Source organism: Primulina tabacum, chromosome 6 (assembly GCF_025594145.1).
Source record: "Primulina tabacum isolate GXHZ01 chromosome 6, ASM2559414v2, whole genome shotgun sequence".
Classification (NCBI taxonomy): domain Eukaryota; kingdom Viridiplantae; phylum Streptophyta; class Magnoliopsida; order Lamiales; family Gesneriaceae; genus Primulina; species Primulina tabacum.
Window position 1 is genome coordinate 3,461,160 of NC_134555.1, and position 19,981 is coordinate 3,481,140.

The 19,981-nt window shown below is 34.1% G+C and overlaps 4 protein-coding genes and 1 pseudogene across 5 annotated transcripts; 3 read left to right on the forward strand and 2 right to left on the reverse strand.

The window, feature by feature from the left end:
• Positions 1–23: 23 nt before the first annotated feature.
• Positions 24–497, reverse strand: LOC142548786 (uncharacterized). The gene has a single exon (XM_075657309.1). It carries the CDS (start codon positions 357–359, stop codon positions 90–92), a length of 270 nt encoding a protein of 89 aa, XP_075513424.1. The 5' UTR covers positions 360–497; the 3' UTR covers positions 24–89.
• A 1,711-nt stretch (positions 498–2,208) lies between these two features.
• On the forward strand, positions 2,209–7,313 carry LOC142548783 (putative methyltransferase PMT11). Of its 2 annotated transcripts, XR_012820998.1 has the most exons (10): positions 2,209–3,026; positions 3,404–3,553; positions 3,669–3,939; positions 4,254–4,364; positions 4,710–4,869; positions 4,991–5,248; positions 5,375–5,497; positions 5,688–5,765; positions 6,026–6,318; positions 6,954–7,313. XR_012820998.1 is itself a non-coding variant. In XM_075657303.1 (9 exons), exons 1-9 carry the CDS (start codon positions 2,358–2,360, stop codon positions 6,225–6,227), a joined length of 2,022 nt encoding a protein of 673 aa, XP_075513418.1. In that variant the 5' UTR covers positions 2,209–2,357; the 3' UTR covers positions 6,228–6,410. The 2 variants fall into 2 exon arrangements, 1 of the variants encoding a protein (XP_075513418.1); XM_075657303.1 differs by lacking the exon at positions 6,954–7,313 and having other exon boundaries at positions 6,026–6,410.
• A 1,117-nt stretch (positions 7,314–8,430) lies between these two features.
• LOC142548012 (2S seed storage albumin protein-like) lies at positions 8,431–9,086 on the forward strand. The gene has a single exon (XM_075656385.1). It carries the CDS (start codon positions 8,457–8,459, stop codon positions 8,934–8,936), a length of 480 nt encoding a protein of 159 aa, XP_075512500.1. The 5' UTR covers positions 8,431–8,456; the 3' UTR covers positions 8,937–9,086.
• A 3,993-nt stretch (positions 9,087–13,079) lies between these two features.
• On the reverse strand, positions 13,080–14,853 carry LOC142548787 (protein phosphatase 2C 37-like). The gene is made up of 4 exons (XM_075657310.1): positions 14,235–14,853; positions 13,807–14,136; positions 13,612–13,717; positions 13,080–13,516 (listed from the first exon to the last, which is right to left on the reverse strand). The coding sequence occupies exons 1-4, from the start codon at positions 14,715–14,717 to the stop codon at positions 13,173–13,175; spliced, it is 1,263 nt and encodes a 420-aa protein (XP_075513425.1). The 5' UTR covers positions 14,718–14,853; the 3' UTR covers positions 13,080–13,172.
• A 2,571-nt stretch (positions 14,854–17,424) lies between these two features.
• LOC142548788 (cysteine proteinase inhibitor 6-like) lies at positions 17,425–19,451 on the forward strand (annotated as a pseudogene).
• The last annotated feature ends 530 nt before the right edge of the window (positions 19,452–19,981 follow it).

Genomic DNA, 19,981 nt, shown 5'->3' on the forward strand with positions numbered 1-19,981 from the left:
TTTATATGATTTATATCAGAAAATCTAGACACCAAAATCAAAAAATAAAAATAAAAATTCATGATATAAACTTTCTCGATACGACGTATTTAGTCGTTCTTTTTCTTGAGAAGATCGACGGTTTCTTTGCTATTTCTGGAGTAGTAATTGAAAGATTTGTTGTTAGTAGGCCAAAGAAATGCCCCCACAGCGAAATCGCGCTTGTGAGCTAAGTCACCAATTGCAGGCAACCCATACTCAGCCAACAGCCTATCAAGCATCCATTCCGGCATCTCTTGGTACTCATTTTTAGTGTATTTTGGATAGTGCAAAGGCATTTGAAACCCACTTATATTCTTGTTGATGCTGCCCATTTTCATTCCCCCTGTTTGCGAGGTTGGGATTCTTGGTCCTAAATCATGTGGCCTTTTTATGGGGCAAGGCTGTATGAGCAAGTTACTTGTCACAAATAGGTGATGGGCTACCTTCCCTACAACTAGCTTTATCTCGTGTTTACATGTTAGGTATGGATACATAAATCAACACAGTAATTTAAGCTGAGAGAGTGATAAAATTTCAAGGTTTATATATATATATTATATTATATTATATTATATAGTGGCTGTAGCTTTTTCACGAAACTAGAAGAGAAGTTTTACTCCTGATATTTGAGTAGGTCTCTTGTGATAAGGTCTCACGAATCTTTATCTGTGAGACGGGTCAATCCCATCGATATTCACAATAAAAACTAATACTCTTAGCATAAAAAGTAATATTTTTTCATGAATGGTTAATAAGATATATGTCTTACAAAATATGATCCGTGAGATCGTCTCACACAGGTTTTTGACCTGGAGATTTTACAGAGACATGAAAATTACATATCAGCCTTTATATTAATTATTTTGAATTTGTTATCGAAATCGCTTGCTGACCAAAAGCAGCCCATTTATCGACGCTGTCTCATTTTAGCGAAACAATCGATTCATCTATCTAAATCAGAAAAAGTATTTGCGGGTAAAAGAGAACCAGCATATGTGGAACCAAAAGAATACATTAAAGGTAATATTTTTGCTCTTTTTTTTATATAGGGTGGGAGATTTATAAGATCTCAAATTTCATTTTTATGACACATGACGTCATTATATTGAAAGGTCCCTACATTATAGGTAATTTAGTACATTTCTCCCTCATAAAATGCGTAATAAGGTATTAAATGAGTATTATAATGTCATTTAATACTCTATCTTTATTGTGAGTTGGCATTAAAAAATGAACGCCTCTCTCTCTCTTATTTTTTTTTAAATTTTTTTTAGGTTTTTTTTGGATTTTTATTTTTTTAAAAAAAACAATTTAAATTAATCATATTTTTTTTGGATTTTTTATTTTTATGTTTTTTAACTTTTTAATTATATTATAATTTTAAATAAATCGTATTCATGTTTTGTTTAAATAATTCTTCTGTCATGGTAATTCTTTAGAACATCTACTTTATTTAATAAAAATATGTAAATAACAATAATATTATTTTTCAAAATTAATAAAATTATTTTAATTAAAAAGTAAGATTATTTTTAAAAATTAGAATAATAATGATTTTTTATATTGTAAAACATATTTATTTAATATTAAAAAAATTTAAGATGATTGAGTGGACAGTGAGACCCATAAATAATGAGTTTTAATGTTAAAAGGAATGTGAGTGAAAGAAATGTGTTGTTATAATAAGTATGTGGCAGTGGACCCCACGATTTTTGATGAGTTGGTGGATATTATAACAACCCACCATTGCGAATGAATTTATCAAGAAATGGCATATTTTTCGAGGTATGATAGGTTCGACCACACAATTCAACATCTAAATAGTTTGAATGTAATCTAAATTTAATATTTTGAAAAAATTGCATCATTTAAATCAATAATTGATAATTTTTGTTTTTAATTATAAAGTAGTATTTGTAAATGTTTTAAAAAATTAGTATGAATTTTTTTTTTTCATAAAATTGTGCACCTTTATAATAAAAAAAATTCAAAATCATTTTCACTCACGGTGCATTCTGTCATGATATTATATTATTCGTTAAAATTTATTTTATATTTTACATTCTATTATCAAGAATAATCCAATATAGCTAGCCATGCTTGTTTATTTTTGTTTAAATTTTATATTTTCAATTTAGGAATTTGGAAAAATGTAAATTAGTTAAATAATTTGAATTAACTGTGAAGTAATTGAAGAAGGCAACTGGATGATCATAGAACGTGGCTTCGAGAACAGAACACCCGAGAACCAACGTTTAGCTTTCTTCTACTTCAATCAATCTTCACTACACCTTCTTTTTCTCCCTCGCTTCCATTGAATCGCTACAGTTTTGAAGATGAAGAATGGCGGAGGATCATCGGCTCTGATCAAGATTTCTGCTTTTCTTTTCGTTTCCGTCGTTTTCTTCTACTTGGGCAAGCGCTTCTCTGATGTATCCTTTTCCCAGCAGCTTTCGCTCTTCACCTTTCAGGAGAACCGTGAAATGCCGCCGACTTCGTCTTCGATTTCCCTTTCTCCCAATTTCAACAAAACCTTTGATCTGTCGTCGAATTTAAATGAGACAGTGTCGCCCCCTGCATCAAGAATGAAGGAAAATGCGATTTCACCGACTCCTCCTCGTCTGCCGCAGCTGAAGGCGTCTACACCTCCGTCTTTGCTGAGGATGGGTGTGGTGGATGAGAACGGTATGATGACGGATGATTTTGAGGTGGGAGAGTATGATCCTGAGGTGTTGGAGAATTGGACGAGGGCGAATGAGACTCCTGGTTTGGAGCGAGGGGGTGAGATTAAGGTTCGGATTAAGAAGTTTCTGATGTGTGCGGAGAGTATGAGTGACTATATACCTTGTTTGGACAACGAGAATACAATTAGGAAGTTGAGCTCGACGGGAAGAGGGGAGAAATTTGAGCGGCATTGCCCTGAAAAGGGAGAGGGTTTAAATTGTTTGATCCCTGCTCCTAAAGGGTACAAAACTCCGATTCCCTGGCCCAGAAGTAGAGATGAGGTTATGTTTTGTCTTTACTTACCAATATTTTTCTCAATTTTTTTTCTCTTTTTGGCTCTGTGTTTTGAAAGACTGGATTTTTTTGTTCTTTAAGATTGGATTTATGTTAAATTTGGGTTCTTTCTCAGAAAGTGAAACAGTCATAGTCTCCTTGAACGTTCGGTTTAGCCAAGCACCTTTTTCTCTTATGCATGATACGTAGCTCGATATGTATCAAGCCTAAATACAAATTTAGATACAGGTGCAGTGACTACTTGACTTGTGATCCAAATTCATGTGATGATTTTGAGAGCTGTTGGGTTTCTTTCGGAGTGCACATGAGAGTCATAGTTATTTGGACTTTTTGGAAATCTTCTACAACTGATTATTCTCTACAGGTCTGGTTTAGCAATGTTCCTCACGCCAGATTAGCTGAGGACAAAGGAGGTCAGAATTGGATTGTGGTTGACAAGAAGAAGTTCAAGTTTCCTGGAGGTGACACTCAGTTCATTCATGGAGCTGATCCGTACTTGGATCAGATTCAGAAGGTGTTTAGTTGTTATAAATTTTCTAGCCGCCAACGTCGAAACATGAGAAATAGGCTATGGCCTAAACAGAACCAAAATTAGATTTGAAACTCTCTTTTTTACTCGTATTATTTAGATGATCCCTGTAATTGCATTTGGTCGACACACTCGAGTTGTCTTGGATGTCAGTTGTGGTGTTGCAAGCTTTGGCGCTTATCTAATGTCACGGAATGTAATTACGCTTTCTATAGCTCCAAAAGATGTTCACGAGAATCAGATTCAATTTGCACTTGAACGTGGCGTTCCTGCAATGGTGGCTGCATTTGCAACTAGACGTTTACTTTATCCAAGTCAGTCATTTGACTTGATTCATTGTTCGAGGTGTAGAATCAACTGGACTCGAGATGGTATGGTTACTCCTGCAGCCATTGTGATTTTTAGAAAGTTGATAAAGTGTGAAAATGAACTGTCAATATTTTCAGTGTAATGATAAGATATATGAATCAGTTTTGTGCTTTTGGGCATCGAGTCATAGAAATGCTTTGCCTTGTAGTTTATTGATTAACTGTGGTTATATAATGCGTGCGATTCTGTGATTAGAAGTTTTGTTCAAATGCAAAATACGTTCACTTTTGTTTGGTTATTCAAGAAAAATCTTCAATAGATGATTATAATCATTATGACTGCTGTTAGTGCTTATGGTTTGTGCGTTGTTTCATAGATGGGATATTGCTGCTTGAGGTAAACAGGTTGCTTCGAGCAGGAGGATATTTTGTTTGGGCAGCACAGCCAACATATAAGCATGAAGTAGTCCTTGAAGAGCAATGGAAAGGTAAAATGCTTAAAACTTTGGTATGAATCACAGACCTATTGCCAAATTACTTGCACGCTTTTCTAGTAAAACCCCAATGGTTCTGGACTTCCGTGGTAAGAAAATAAAACATTTCCAAATCTTCCCATGACTGGCCTTGCTTTTTTGCCCTGCTTTGAACTTGGTGTGATATTTACATTTATGCAACAAAAAAAAAGGAAAAATATTGAATTCTCATATCATTACTGTTTCATAGAGACACTTAGAATTTGAATTGCATTTATCTAAACAGGTTTGGCTGCCTGCCTCCAAAATAATCAGCCACTGGCAGTCTTTTTTTAACACAGTTTTATTTAGCGTTTCCAGATATGATTGACCTTACCACGCGTCTTTGTTGGAACCTTGTAAAGAAGGAAGGTTACATTGCAATATGGCAGAAGCCATTTAATAACAGCTGCTATTTGAGGCGGGAGGAAGGAATGCAACCCCCACTCTGTGAATCTAACGACGACCCAGACAATGTTTGGTATTGTATTTGATATAACGTTTTCTGTCGTGATAATTAAGGTTCATCGTCTAGATTTTAATTTGTAGATAAGGTGACTTTTGTTTTATGGTATAATTTTTCCCATTTCAAAATATTTTAGGTATGTTAATTTAAAGGCATGTATAGCTCGCCTACCTGAGGAAGGATATGCTTCTAACATTGCTACTTGGCCTGAACGCCTGCAAAATCCTCCGGATAGGCTTCAGAGCATAAAATTTGATGCTTATATATCAAGGAAAGAGCTTTACCGGGCAGAATCAAGATATTGGAAAGAGATAATTGGAGGATATGTCCGTGTTTTACATTGGAACAAGTTCAAACTTAGAAATGTGTTGGACATGAGAGCCGGTTTTGGAGGGTAACTCTTTCTCTTCGTTTTATTCACAGCACACTCCTTCATATTTTATGATATGAAGGACCACATATCTTGCCATCAGTTGGCTTTCCTGGGTTTTGATATTGATACGTAGTTCTTACCTGGCAGTTTTGCAGCAGCACTGATTGAAAACAATTTGGATTGCTGGGTGCTCAATGTTATTCCTACAAGTGAACCCAATACATTGCCTGTCATATATGACCGTGGTCTCATTGGTGTCATGCACGACTGGTAAATGTTTGTTTATGATTTTCCTGTTCAAGTCTGCATACCCTATGTACGTTAGCCACGAACACCACGCCACACCACTCCCCACATATCTTTTTTTACAAGCTTAAATTTATCGAGTATTGTCAAAAAAAATATTTCTTAAATAGCAATACACCAGTTATTGCATAATGAAAATCCCGCAACGTTTCAGGTGTGAGCCATTCGACACATACCCAAGAACCTATGACTTGATTCACGCAGCAGGACTTTTCTCTGTCGAAAGAAAGAGGTGAGTTTTATTTCTACTCTATTTGCTCTATGTGACTTCTTTCTTTCTGGATATCATAATCTGTTCTGGATGAAATCCTGCAATTTTATAATATTTTTCAGGATCTGACTTTTAAATATACAGAGTTCTTTGGCAGTTGATTATTACGTGGAAATTCTTGATCTTCGTTGTCACTATGTTGACCATCTCATAAATCGGAAACTGCAGTTATTGGTTATTTTACTGAAACTGGGACATATTTGTTGACTTCTCTATCTCAGATGCAATATCTCTACCATCATGCTTGAAATGGATCGAATGTTGAGGCCTGGTGGACGTGCATACATTCGTGATTCTCTTTCCGTAATGGATGAACTTCAAGCGATTGGCACTGCCCTTGGCTGGCATGTATTATTGAGGGATACATCCGAGGGACCTCATGCTAGTTATAGGATCTTGACTTGTGACAAACGCCTCCGGTAGTCTTGAGACGACGAGACTCAGAATATATTGCATTCATCTACGTGTGTGTGGATAGAGTCTAGAGATGCATCCCTTCACCTTCAGATTAAAGGTAAAAGAGAATGATCTTCTGTATAATTTATAAAATTATCCCACTCCCTGGAAAATAGATATAGTTTCCTCTGAAGTGATGCCATTTAAAAATTGTACTTTTTTCGTCACGTATGTCGAACGGCTCCTTAAAGAATCAAAACTCCTTAAAAGAATCAAAAAACACAATTTTACGAGTCATGTTCGGACACAGCATAAATGGCGTCGTAAATTTAATTGCTAATAACGATAGCAACAGACAATTTTTTTTCATTCGATATTGAAACTTGCTACATGCAAAGTTCGTAGGTTTGTGGTACGTATAAGACACAAATTTTATTACATAAACAACCGATAACCAGATTATGAACCCATCGGTCCAACCAAACACGATCTTATGTCAGAACCAAGTAAATGTCAAAATAGCTAAGAAAAGTAGAAAACTACGTTAACCCGTGTTCATAGATCCCCAACCTCCATAAAATGGATCATCTTTTTTACCAAATGTGATAAGCATTCACGGAGGCATGCTCTTTAATAGAATATTGACACTGAGAGCAGATGAATTTTTCATATAATTTGGGCTACTTTTGTATACCAAATACAGCTTTTTCACCAACACATGATGGGGTAATTTGCCACTTTATCGTTATCAAGGTATTGGTTTTCTGCAAGCCACGTACAAAATATTCAACTTCATGGCCATCAGATTGAAGTTGACCAATTACACTCTGGGATCTTGGCCACCAATTTTGCTGCCTTTCACTTGAAGATGCCTGGGCAGGCTGATTACTTGTCCCATTTTGTTGTTGATCAATCCTCAGATTCCAAAACTTCTTTCCTACCTGTAACGGCATTGGTTTCCTCACACGGTGTTTTGATGTGAAACTTTATGATCATGTATCGCTTTCATAAGAAAATCCACTTCTAGAAATATTTTTTTGCTAGTCAGTGGAGCTATATCTTGGAGAAATGCAAAACAAATTTTTACTACTATTTCGACTATAGGAGGCTGAGTTCGTATCTTGTTCTGAGATCATCTCACACGGTGTTTAGATGAAGAGTTTCATTTCGGAGTTTAGAATCGTGGGTTCTATTTCTAGGCCATTAAAGATGTTTTGTAATCAAACACATCGACATCAAGTATTTAGATAAGAGAATGAGTTAAAAGATAAAATAGTGGTTATCGAAGACATCAACATCAAAATGATGATTGATGATCATTTGCCTAAAGGCATGCAACCATAAAAATTTAAGAATCATGTAGAAAATAAGAGACTTCATTCTTCTGTGTAATTTTGTTTTAAAAACAAATTCAGTTATTAGTGAACTTTGTTGTGATATTTATCTCATATTTTATGTGTGTACACATTCATTCATTTGAGAAATATAACTAAAGTTGAACCATGAATAAATATAAAATTTATTTATCAAGTTATATCGATTCGAGAAGCATAATCCATCATGATATTATCTCGTTCGTTTGGACATTTCTCATAGAAAATTCTTAATCATTTCTGAGGTCGAACTTCGATTAATTATTCCTTTACAATTACATGTTTCGACATATCCTTCCATTTGGAAATCGATGATGTGGACTTCTATGATTACATTGTGTTAAAAGTCTCATTTCCAAATACATTTTTGGACTTTTTGAATTTGACATGAGTCATGAGTTGATAAGAAAATTCAATCGTGTTTGAAATTTGAGGCAAACTAAATTGATAATGTAATTTGTTGTTGGATTTCTATTTACTAAGTAGATGTTATTTTACATGCAGATCGTAGAGTGCAAGTATTGAAGTATATTTCTATATCTTTTAAAAACCAGAAAACAAACGTGGAGTTTTTAATTAGTACCAGCAACTGTTAAGGATGTTAATAAACTCTTGCATGGATGTGGAAGCTCGAAAACGCCACCTCGTACAGAAAAATTCTTCCACCAGCTCTAATTTATGTCATCAAATCGACACGTAAAAGCCATGCAAACTGGACATGGAAGCTCGAAAACGCCACTCATCCACGTTTTTCTAGTCAATCAACACGTAAAATCCCATGCAAATCCATCAAAAAAAATACTATAAAAATCCCTTCATCGCGGCACCAAAGTTCACTCCATTAACCCACACCACAGAAACCTTACCATTTCCAGCACATAACATGGCGAAGAATCTCTCACTTGCGTCGATTCTCCTTGTGGCCATGCTATCCCTGGCCACCGCCAACACCTACACCACCACCATCACCACCACCATCGACGATGAAACCAATCGACCTGGGCACCAACAGTGTCAGCAGCAGCTACAAGGTCATAGGTTCCGCTCCTGCCAAAGGTACTTGCAACAAGGAAGAGGAGGAGGCCTATACGACGACGACTCAGAAGATAGAGATCACCTTGTTCCGGCACTTTACCGCCCTGAGCAGCGCGAATCCCTGATGCAGTGCTGCGAGGAACTACGCAATGTGAACGAGCAGTGCCGATGCGAAGCCATCAAGCAGGCATTGAGGGAGCAACAGCAGGAGGGAGGCGGCTACCAAGGCGAGCAATTACAAAAGGTGTACGAGAGAGCTAGAAATCTTCCCCGCATGTGCCAAATGAGGCGCCCCCAGCAATGCCAATTGAGCGGCGTGTTTCTGTAGATTCAAGAGGAGTGTGTGTGGATGCATGCAGCTAGCTGTATATTCCCCAACTGTTGTGTTGAGTTAGCTGTCTTTTCCGATGGGAGATCATTTGTTATGGTTGTATGTCTGTACGATAATAAATCCATCGGAATGAAATAAAAACCGACACTTTTTAAATTAACCTCGTATTTTAACACTTTTTGAATTAAAGACAACAACTTCGTGACACGGTCTCATGGATCGTATTTTGTGGGATATGTCATGAGACCGTATTTTGTGGGATATGTCTCTTATTTGAGTCATTTATGAAAAATTATTACTTTTTATATTAAGAGTATTATTTTTTATTGTGAATATCGATAGGGTTGACCTGTTTCATCGATAAAGATTCGTGAGATCATCTCACCTGAAATAAATTAACATGAAATTGTCTAAGATTATGAAATTGTATTCTATTTATCCAATGAATTAAGGATAAACGAAGTTCAGTACGATGCTTGAATTCCATACAATAAATAAAAAAAGAAAATGTAATTAGTTAAGTGCAGCAGTTGTCCATAATTGCTTTCCACGTAAATATCACTCTTCACAAATATATACGGTATTATAAAATAAAAATGGGACCCCGACGCAAGAACCTTGGAGAAGTCGCAGATTTTAATAAATATTCCCCATTCTTCAAGCAAATAATTAATATAAAAAATGGATTTAATATTATTTTATTTATAAATTGCACCTTGCCAGCCTGTGTGACATGGAATAATAATATTTACAAAATCTATTTATTGTAAATAATGTGTAGCACGTCGAAAAGTTTAAAATATGTAAGGGGATTAGAGCTGGTTTCCATGAGACAAAAGATATTCTTTCTAAAAGATTTGATTCGAATGTTTTATATGTCCAAGATTCAATATTGAAATAATTTCAGAAGTTTTTCCTAATTTTGTCCGTGTCAACAAACAATTCGAAACACATCGACCTTTTTAAAATCGAAGGATTTCTTGAAACACATCGACCTTTTTAAAATCGAAGGATTTCTTGAAACACATCGACCTTTTTAAAATCGAAGGATTTCTTGGGAAGATCCGTTCATTTTTCTTTAGGAAAAGATATTCTTTCTAAAAGATTTGATTCGAATGTTTTATATGTCCAAGATTCAATATTGAAATAATTTCAGAAGTTTTTCCTAATTTTGTCCGTGTCAACAAACAATTCGAAACACATCGACCTTTTTAAAATCGAAGGATTTCTTGAAACACATCGACCTTTTTAAAATCGAAGGATTTCTTGGGAAGATCCGTTCATTTTTCTTTCTCCGGTAGATGGTTTGCACTTCATCTTGGTTCGAACCTTACTTAAAGATCTATTAGAGATCAGAAATTGTTGAAAAACAACAAGAACATTCTTTTGTCCTTTCCGATTAGAAATGAAAGAATTTGTTCACATTTTCAAGATAGTTACGTATTTACAAAATATTGTCTCAATGTATCTTATTTAATCAAATCCGAAGTGTTATAAGGTTCTGAAGGATGAATCTAATATGGACAGTTCCAATAAGATTTCATTCTTAAACAAAAATTCATTTTTTTATTTACTTCATCTATTCTACTACTGGAACATGAGAGAATACACATTACATCGCGATTTTGAATTATAATAGAGATTTCAAGAAATGACATATTTATTGACTCTATAAATAATCGACCCAAATCTAATGTATCATAAGAGATTTACTTAACCATTTTAATGTAATAAATATTATACATATTTATTATCTTCCTCGAATTTAAAAAGAGTTTCTATTATTATTTATTTTTTAAAAAATGTTAATATAATTTCATATATATATATATTGCGTGCGCGCGAAAAGCACATGTACCATAACAAATTTATTGCGATCGAATTATAATTACAAAATAATATGACAATGTTTGGTCATTCATATTTTACCAAAAAAAATTTGGAAAAAAGTTGTGTGAGACTACTTTTACGGGTCGTATTTTATGAGACGGATCTCTTATTTGGGTCATCCATGAAAAATATTACTTTTTATTGTGAATATCGGTAGGGTTGACCCATCTTACAGATAAAGATTCGCGAGACCGTCTAACAAGAGACATACTCAAAAAAATTATAACCATGAGCGTAATATAAGGTGATTTTTTAACTAATTATTTTTCTTCAGCTATGCTTTAGAAATACCGTGGTTTTCAATTCATGATTTTCATAACTCTAAGATGAAAATTTGCAATTTATCTCATATATATCCCAAATTGTTCAAAACAGTGAAGATATACTCCAGCCGTTCCAATTGTATAGTTCACTTTGTTTTCCAACATAAGATATTGATATTAAGCTTAAACATCTAACTCTTCTAGTTCATCTCCATTTTTTTCCAATACTTCTTTTGTATCGGATTCAAACTCAAAATCCATGGCTTCTTCCTCCTCTTCATCCGATACAAATTCTTCTTCGTGAAGTTCCCTTACATCTTCAACATTTGTCTCAACATCTTCATCTCCACCATCAACAATCCATCCTTGTGCCATAGTTGCTTCACTAGCAAGTAGAACATCCACTCCTTTTTCTTCTTGCCTTCTCTTCTTGTTGATGATCTTGGCATTGAATTGAACATAAACTAAATTGTTCAACCTATTTCTTTTCTTAGTATAGATCTACATTAAAAAAATATTAATATTGAATACATATATAAAAATATATAATAATAAGTATAGAATAATCAATTAAGTAATTACTCCCTCAAAAGTACTCCAATTAAGTGTAAAATCGTTCAACCTTCTGGATTTTTAATTGTAAAATCGCCTAGGCGGCTTTCGCGCCAGGCAGCGCCTAAGCGGTCCGGACGCCGCTTAGGCGGTCGATTAATATGGTGGCGCCTAGAAGTTTCGACTAGCCTAAAATCGGGACGGTTTTGGACCTCCTAGCGCCTAGGCGGTCCTAGGCGGGGATTTTTAGAACACTGCCCGTGAGACTGTCTCACACAAGTTGTTACCTAGTCGGGACTTGAGAGCGGACCCAAGACTTGTTTATCTCTAACAAAATAAGTACAAAGAAACAAATAAATCTATGTAAATAAATTAGAAAAATTATTTATAATTGAAAATAAAATTAGCTATCTAGTAGAGAAAAATTAGCTAGTTGCTTTTTTAAATTTAATTTATATAAAAATAATACAGACAAAATTCATATCCAATTTCTATTGAGCTGGAGTACTACTCTATTTTTAAAATATTTATTTCCCTGCATAAAATTTTCTGCCAGGCCTATTATATAGGTATTATCTGTACAACTAGTATTTAATTAACTATCAAATCTTGATAATTTGATTTTAAACACATGCATCAGCACTATATTATTTTAATGATTGGAATATCTGTTTTTAAAATTTTAAATAATTTTTTAATAACATTATGAATAAGAATTATTTATTTAATTTTTTAAAAAATTTGCGAATGAAATTAATATATATATATTATATATAGAAAATTCAACGACCATATAGGCCTTAATATTTTAATATATTCCAATATCACTTCGTCACTAAAAAAAATGTAATTTTTTAAATATATTTATTTTCATTTAACACGCGTCTGTCGCCATTCTATTCCACGGATTATGAATTTATTCAATCAACGCATTGCACACTTTGGATTTAGAATTAGATTTTTTTTTTATAAAAAATACTTTAAAAATATTTTTAATATTTTACAAATGAAAACAACGAGTTTAATAAAATATTTGTAAAACGTTTTTGAAAAATGGTGTTTTCCAATTATATTTTTAAGGAAAAATTGAAATTTGCCTTTTGATATTTATAGAAATAAAAATAATGATGTAAATTAATACATAATACTTTTTAATTGAAAAAATATTTTTATATAATAATTGTTCATACACAACTTTGTTTTATAGAAAATATACATCTTTAAAAATTGATCATTATAATTATAAATAGCATATTTGGTCAATGATAAAAAAATTTCAATTAATATTATATTTATTAATAAGAAAAAAGGCATGCACTTTGAATGAAATTTATTCGGTCAAAACATAAATAATTAAAAATGAAATGTGTAGTCATTTAAAAAAATAAAAAAATAAAAAATATAGACTTGAAAAAGATTTATTAATGCAAAAAAATGATCGTAATCGGTACTAATTAATTATAATTTCATTTTTGCAATTGCTCTTCGAGGAAGGTAGAAAATACACGTCGTATCGCGGTAAAATAATTTAATGACCGATTTGGCCTCTCCGCAAATCTACCACCACAACACTGACGTTGTCAGCGCTGTGGCGAGCCAAGGCTAGTTTGGTCAAAAGAATTGACGCATCCGAGCAAGCCTTGTCGGAACTCTCCCCCGCCGCCGTGACGGTGATGTCATTCCCCGGCGATATCGGAGTCGAACGCGGTTTACACGATTGTAAACATTTGAGCGCCACCCCACAAGCTGTCTCGTTCGAAACCACATCCCAAAGCCCGTCGCTGGCTAATATCAAGCACTCGTCCTCTTCCGTCCTCTCCGTCACAGTCACCTCCGGCTCCGATATGACGAACGGCTTCAAGTAATTATCACCTGAAGAAAGAAATCGTAAATAATTACTTCACGGATATTGAAGAACTGAAGTTAAATAAATTTCGTTAATTCTGAATGAGGAAAATGAGAGTTACCGATTGCACGAGACATTGCTAAGACGCCAAGAACTCGAGCCCCGTCCCAGTATATAACTCGGCCTCCGGCTTCGTGAATCCGTTTCAGTTCATCAGGCCGGTCCGGCTGTAATCGAAGCAAAATTCACGTCAAACCATTATTACAAATTTAAGTTTTTTCTTGACAGAATGTTGAATTTCAGCATATCAATCAACCTTATGGTCCACGGAAAGGGGAATCGCCACGCCGTTTCGACAAAGAACAGCTCGAGAATCGCCACAATTCGAGACGATAATCTTTTCCGGCGTCATGATCGCGACCACAGCGGTTGATCCTACAGCCTCACTCTGTGGAGTCTTTAGCTCGCACCGGCAGGCGGATGCAGAGACTTCGTCCCCAGCTCCGCCGCCGGTAGACCAGTCGGTGACGTCCTTGTCCATCTTCGAGAAACTTTCGGACATAATTTGATCCCACGAAGCTCCACCTCCGGTTTCGATCTCGTTTTTCACTATTTCGTGCATTCGATCCTTGCACCTTGTCGCCACCTGAAAAAAACCAAGTCAAGATGAACAATCAAAACTCGTTCGCAGCAAAAAGATTTTGTTTTTATCCAGGTGCTTTAAAGCAGAGTTTCTATGCTTACGTGTGAGCAACCATGTCCATCGTAGACTCCAAAGAGATGAATCCTCCCTGTTAAATTAGGGTTTCGATCAGAAAAACTGGGACATATCGCCACCGCATCTTCCATGTCTCTCCTCCTTCCGCAAACAGAAGTCATACCGTATTTTTGGCACTCAGGAACCGGCTCTCCAAGCTGCTGTTTCGAAGTCGATGCTTTAAGCCCTTTCACCCCGGTTACGTCATGATCAATCAATCCCTTTTCCATCTTCTTCGCGTCGCAGTTGTGAACGTCCCTCAGCGAAGACACCGGAAGCACTTCCTCCATCTTCTGCCGCTTCCTTCTTCCGCCACCCTCCATCGGCGTCGCCACCGTTTTACCAGTCGGTAGAAACTTGAACTGGTGGATCTCCAGCAGCCTCCTCCTCCGAGCAGATTTCGAGCTCGGCTCAACCGGCGCAGCCGTCTCCGTCTCACCAATATTAACTCCGCAACACATACCCGCCATGATAACAATCTCTTGGCAAAGGAACAACGGAAAACACAAGACAGAGAAATCAACGAAAATTCAAAGAAAAATGCGAGATTTTATGCACACACATTATAGTAATTGTTGATTGAGCGGGCAGCTGCCCGCATTCCCGTCACCGTCCCGGGCAGGAAAGTGAAATGTATCCGACATACATAGTTGGTTTGACGTAGAAACACTGAATGAGAAAAGGAAGATCTGAGCCGTCCATTCATCTCTCTCCTCATCGTCGTGAACCACGTTTTTGAGAATATAACGTGAACCAATGAGAAGCTAACACGAATCGTACCGTAATGACACGCATGTGATCTAAATAAGTGGGTCCTACTTTCTTTTTGATTAAATAATTATTTAATTTTTGGTGAGTTGACTCCTTAAAAACTCACCGAATTCTTAAGTGTGTTCGCCTTAAATTTTTCGCCACGTATTCTTAACTGACGTGGATCCGATGCCAATTATCAAAATAATTTATTGGCTAATATTTTTTTTAGTTTTTGCACAAAATATCGAAATATATATATATATATATATATATATATATATATATATATATATATACTAGTTACTTTGCACACGTGATGCATGTATGTACAATCTTTTTATCATTATCGATAGACTAAAGTGAAATTTGATAAATTATGAAAAGATTAAATTGATATTTGAATTGTTGAAATTTAAAAAAATTAAAATAAAAGTGTGTGTTGAAATTGAAAAAAAAAATGTGTGTTGAAATAAAAAAAAACAAAATAAAAAAGTGTAATATTAGTATTATATAAGGATAAAATTGAAATAAAAATTTGGTGCCCCTGGTAGTTACAATCATATCCTCACCCTTAATAAAATAGAATAGAATACATATATGAAGTATTTTAATTTAGTTTTCCTGTTAGTTAAACAATTCTAATAGACACTTCAAAATAAAATTTTCTCTTAAATAATTTTTGAAAAATGTCGAAAGTTAACTTTAAATAATTTTTACACATTTTTATTTTTATATTTAATAAAAATAAATTTGATTTAATTAAAAATTATATTTATGATAAATGAGTATCATAAATTTTGTATTAAACTAAAATTATTTTTAATGCAGATATAGATAATATATGTTAAAAATATTTCTAAATATATAATAAAATAATATTAGTTTTCTCTATCTATAATATAACTTAAAAATTATATCTTAATAAATTTAAAATCTAATAAATAAATCATATATAAAACCAAAAAAATTAATATATTGATAAAAAAAACGATTAATTATATATCAATAATCAGAACCTCGAAATGATGTTTTCATATGACTGATGCAAACATAATCATCATTTTAGTTTTTTTTTTTAAATCCGGTAATAATCAGTTAAAAATTCGAAAAATTGTTTAACATGAAGTTTGTAGATAATAAAAAGAAAATCTGCGACAAAAAAAAAAAAAAAAAGAGTCCGCGCATGGCGGGGTTAATGAGATCCTACGTTCCTATCTATATGGGCACTACCCTCACTTCAATTTCAACGGGTAAGATCTTGCCACACATACAATTTCAAAAAAAAAAGTGGGTCCTATATATGTATGGACAAATCTTGGACATTCATCATATCATGGGACATAGGATGGGAGCAATGCCCACATGAATAGGTTGAAATAGCACAATGTTTTGGACTTGTTTTTGGCTGTTTGATAGTTTTTTGGTTTTAAACCTTGCAGTAATTTAAAAATATAAAAAAATATTTATTCTATTATTATTTTAATTTGTTTAAATATATTTGAGTTATGATTCTATTAGCATTTAATATACAATTATGATGCTATAATATAGAAATAGAAAAAATAGCATTTCTTTATAATTTTTTTAAAATATATTAAAATTTGAGTATTTAATTTATTAATTGATATTCGTATTAGTTAGTAATTCTATTATTTTTACACAAAAAAGTATGATAATTGTCTATTATAATATAAATTTTAAATAAATATAAATTTATTTGTACACTTTCAATCAATAAAATAATTTGAAAATAAAAATGTTTAGATATTTGGATTTTTTAATGATTGTTAATTAGAAGATCCTATTATTTTTAGTATTTTAATATTAAAATTATGAAACGATGATGATTGATGTAGTTGAAAATACAAATTCGGACGCTTGCAGCTTAAGCCAAGGTTACAATAGGACACGTAGCCACCCTTCCACCCACCCAATACATGAGTAGTTTATTGCTGAGACATTTTCATGAATTTTTATATTTGAAACGCGTCAATTTTATCAATATTTACAATAAAAAATAATAATTTTAGTATACAAAACAATATTTTTTCATGAATTACTCAAATAAGATATCTGTCTCACAAAATACGATCCATGACACAAGTTTTTGTCCCTATAATATATTTAATTTCTCAGGAAAATAATTACAACAGAAGAGAAAAAACATTTTTAATTAATTTATCATCTATTTAATTTTATTTTTATTTTTATTAATCTATTTACTTAAAAGTCTAGTTTTTAAATTTTTATTTCTAAAGTAGGTGGTATTGATTTTTTATTAATATATATTTTGACAAAACCATATTTTAATTATATATTTTTTTACCTCATCCAGTCTTTTAATCGCTATAATAATAATAATTATTATTATTATTATTTTGGTAGAATTTAAATACAATTTTGTTTACTTGCGTGTTAAGAAAATGGTTAAACTGAAGCGAATGAGACCAATTTATTTGTTGAATTTCCGTCTCTATTGCATCCTGCTGCTTTGGTTTTCTTCATCAGCGATCGCTGTCGTTCTCGATCGACCAGAAGAAAAGCTAGGGTTTTGCGGCGGGGAAGATAATCATCTGATTCAAATGGCTTCCACCCTCGGAGGCGTTCGCGAATCTTCCAACTCTGAAAACAGCGCCGAGATCGAAAACAGCGCCCGTTTTGCTGTCCAAGAGAATAACAAAAAGGAGGTGTGCGTTGTCTCGTTTTTTCTCCGTTTTGATTAAATTGCTTCTTTTCATAATTCGGGAGGAGGAATTGGAGTGTTAGGGTTGTGTTTTGGAGCGAAGTTTGTATTTTTAACGAAAATGACTCGTTGAATTTGGAGATTTTTTAATGCTAAGAAATTGGGTTTGTCCCAATTTTTCCTTCATAACTCCTAAGGAATTACAAATTTTTAATGCTTACAAATTCTATGTAGTTTTACTGCAAGATTTACTTGTGTAGTAACGGAGATATTGTCTTGAAGTAGAGATATACATATTCATCAGGCGTTTTTCTTTCTTCTTCCTCCATGCAACTAAATCCCTGGCTTAATTCGTATTTATCTAATAAGCTATATTCCATTATCTTTCCAGAATTCATTGTTTGAGTTGGCGAGGGTAGTGAAGGCGAAAGAACAAGTCGTTGGTGGTACTATGCATCATCTTACACTCGAGATACTTGATGCTGGGAAGAAGAAGATTTATGAGGCAAAAGTTTGGGTAAAACCATCGATGAACTTCAAGGATTCAGGCATGTTGAAGATGTTCCTTCGTTTACGTCCTCAGATCTCGGTGTCAAGAAAGGTATAGCTGCCGATTTAGTCCAGTTATTTCATGATAAGTTCATTACGACCTCTAGTTTATCGACCTTTGTTGAACTGTACGCTTGCTGATCTTGTTCATAGACTCGGTAGGTTGGCACAATAGAAAAGCAGAGGTTGTTCTGGAAAGACATGACCTTTTTTGGTTTTCGTGGGGATAGACAATGGTTGTTATGATTTTGTTTCAAATCAGATGAACAGGGATCTGGATGGCAATCGGTGCCTGTGCATGATCCAGTTGTTCAAGATGCCGCACAACATGCTGTGAAAACTATTCAGGAGAGATCTAACTCGTTGTTTCCTTACGAACTTAGGGAAATTGTCCATGCGAACGCTGAGGTAGACGTATGATTTTTTTTTTTTTGGCTCGGATAAGTATGTTTATGTATTATCATTCTTAATTTGTTAGACTCCCTTGAATTAATTCAAGGAATCTCGAAACAAATAGACTTTTCTTATAATAGATATCAAAGCATCCCGGTCCTTTGCATATTTTTCGATCTCATGGATTAGGTAAACTATTTTTTGGCTGCCTTGTTGGTGTATGCCATCTGCATACCTATGATACTTTTTTTACTGCGTTATTGCCTCACGGCCACACTAAAGGCTGTGTGATGTGGTCGAGAATATTTGTCTAAACATTTAGTGAAAATATACATCGAAAATGTAATGCCATATATCATAGAAAATGCACTACCATACTCGAGAGTGTGCAAGTCACTCCTTGTGTGCTAGTCAGTAAAATCAAAGGCAAATAGGATGACAATCAATTCTGTCCAACTCCCCTGTACTAGGTGGTCGATGCTTCTGCTAAGTTCGACATGCTTCTCAAGGTGAACAGAGGAGCTAAAGAGGAGAAGTTCAAAATTGAGGTGCATAGGAATAGTGAAGGTAATTTCCTGTTGAATCAGATGGAGTCTCACCACTCTTAACTGCTGAACTGACTAGTGTCGATGCTGTCTGCATAACTTTCTAACAATAAAGGGTAGTGTCCGAATAAGCTTATGGTAAGTAAACTAATCGTGCTGACTGAATACTATCATCAAAGGTCATGTTATGTAAGGATCTTGAATTGTGTTGCATTGTCCGTGTACTACGTACACTTTTGACTTGGTTGTTTTGTCGATGAAAGTGGCCCTTGTTTTGTTTCTGCCTCATTCTGCTCTTTTGTTTTTTCATTGCTTTCGCTTGTCCGTATTTTATTTCTTTTAAAAGCTTGTTTTCAAGAAAGGTTTATGATAACTGTTGGGGTATTAGAAATTAATTTACGGTTCACGTGAGAAGCTTAAATGATAAGTTTTTTCAAGGAAAAAAAAAGGTTTAAATTAGGATGGGATACTTTTATCTGGAATTCCCAACTTCTTCATTTTGTGTTGTGCTTTTTGGCGTTTCTTGGAGAATCAAATTGGGTTCCACGATTCGAATCAGACTAGACCCAAGTTTTATATTATCAAACTAATGGTGTCGACAAAAAAAAAAAAAGAATAATAATAATAATAATTCATTATCGATTAAATCCGTTTGTACAATATGAATAATATCTAAATTCAAAGCCTTCCTAGCTATTTGATCGTACAGATATGTGTAAATTTCAGCATCCTCCCTATTGGAACGTCAGCATCCGTGCATCTTGTTTAACTAATTAATTCTAGACCACTGCACCATTCCAACACATCAAAT

Bases quoted from the DNA above. Each gene is read 5' to 3' on its own strand.
- LOC142548786 (XM_075657309.1), bottom strand. From the start codon at position 359: ATGAAAATGGGCAGCATCAACAAGAATATAAGTGGGTTTCAAATGCCT.
- LOC142548783 (XM_075657303.1), top strand. From the start codon at position 2,358: ATGAAGAATGGCGGAGGATCATCGGCTCTGATCAAGATTTCTGCTTTT. The intron at 3,027-3,403 runs GTTATGTTTTGT...TATTCTCTACAG, and splicing joins GGCCCAGAAGTAGAGATGAG to GTCTGGTTTAGCAATGTTCC. The intron at 5,249-5,374 runs GTAACTCTTTCT...CTTACCTGGCAG, and splicing joins ATGAGAGCCGGTTTTGGAGG to TTTTGCAGCAGCACTGATTG.
- LOC142548012 (XM_075656385.1), top strand. From the start codon at position 8,457: ATGGCGAAGAATCTCTCACTTGCGTCGATTCTCCTTGTGGCCATGCTA.
- LOC142548787 (XM_075657310.1), bottom strand. From the start codon at position 14,717: ATGGCGGGTATGTGTTGCGGAGTTAATATTGGTGAGACGGAGACGGCT. The intron at 13,718-13,806 runs GTTGATTGATAT...CTTCGATTACAG, and splicing joins CCCTTTCCGTGGACCATAAG to CCGGACCGGCCTGATGAACT. The intron at 13,517-13,611 runs GTAACTCTCATT...TTCTTTCTTCAG, and splicing joins AGCAATGTCTCGTGCAATCG to GTGATAATTACTTGAAGCCG.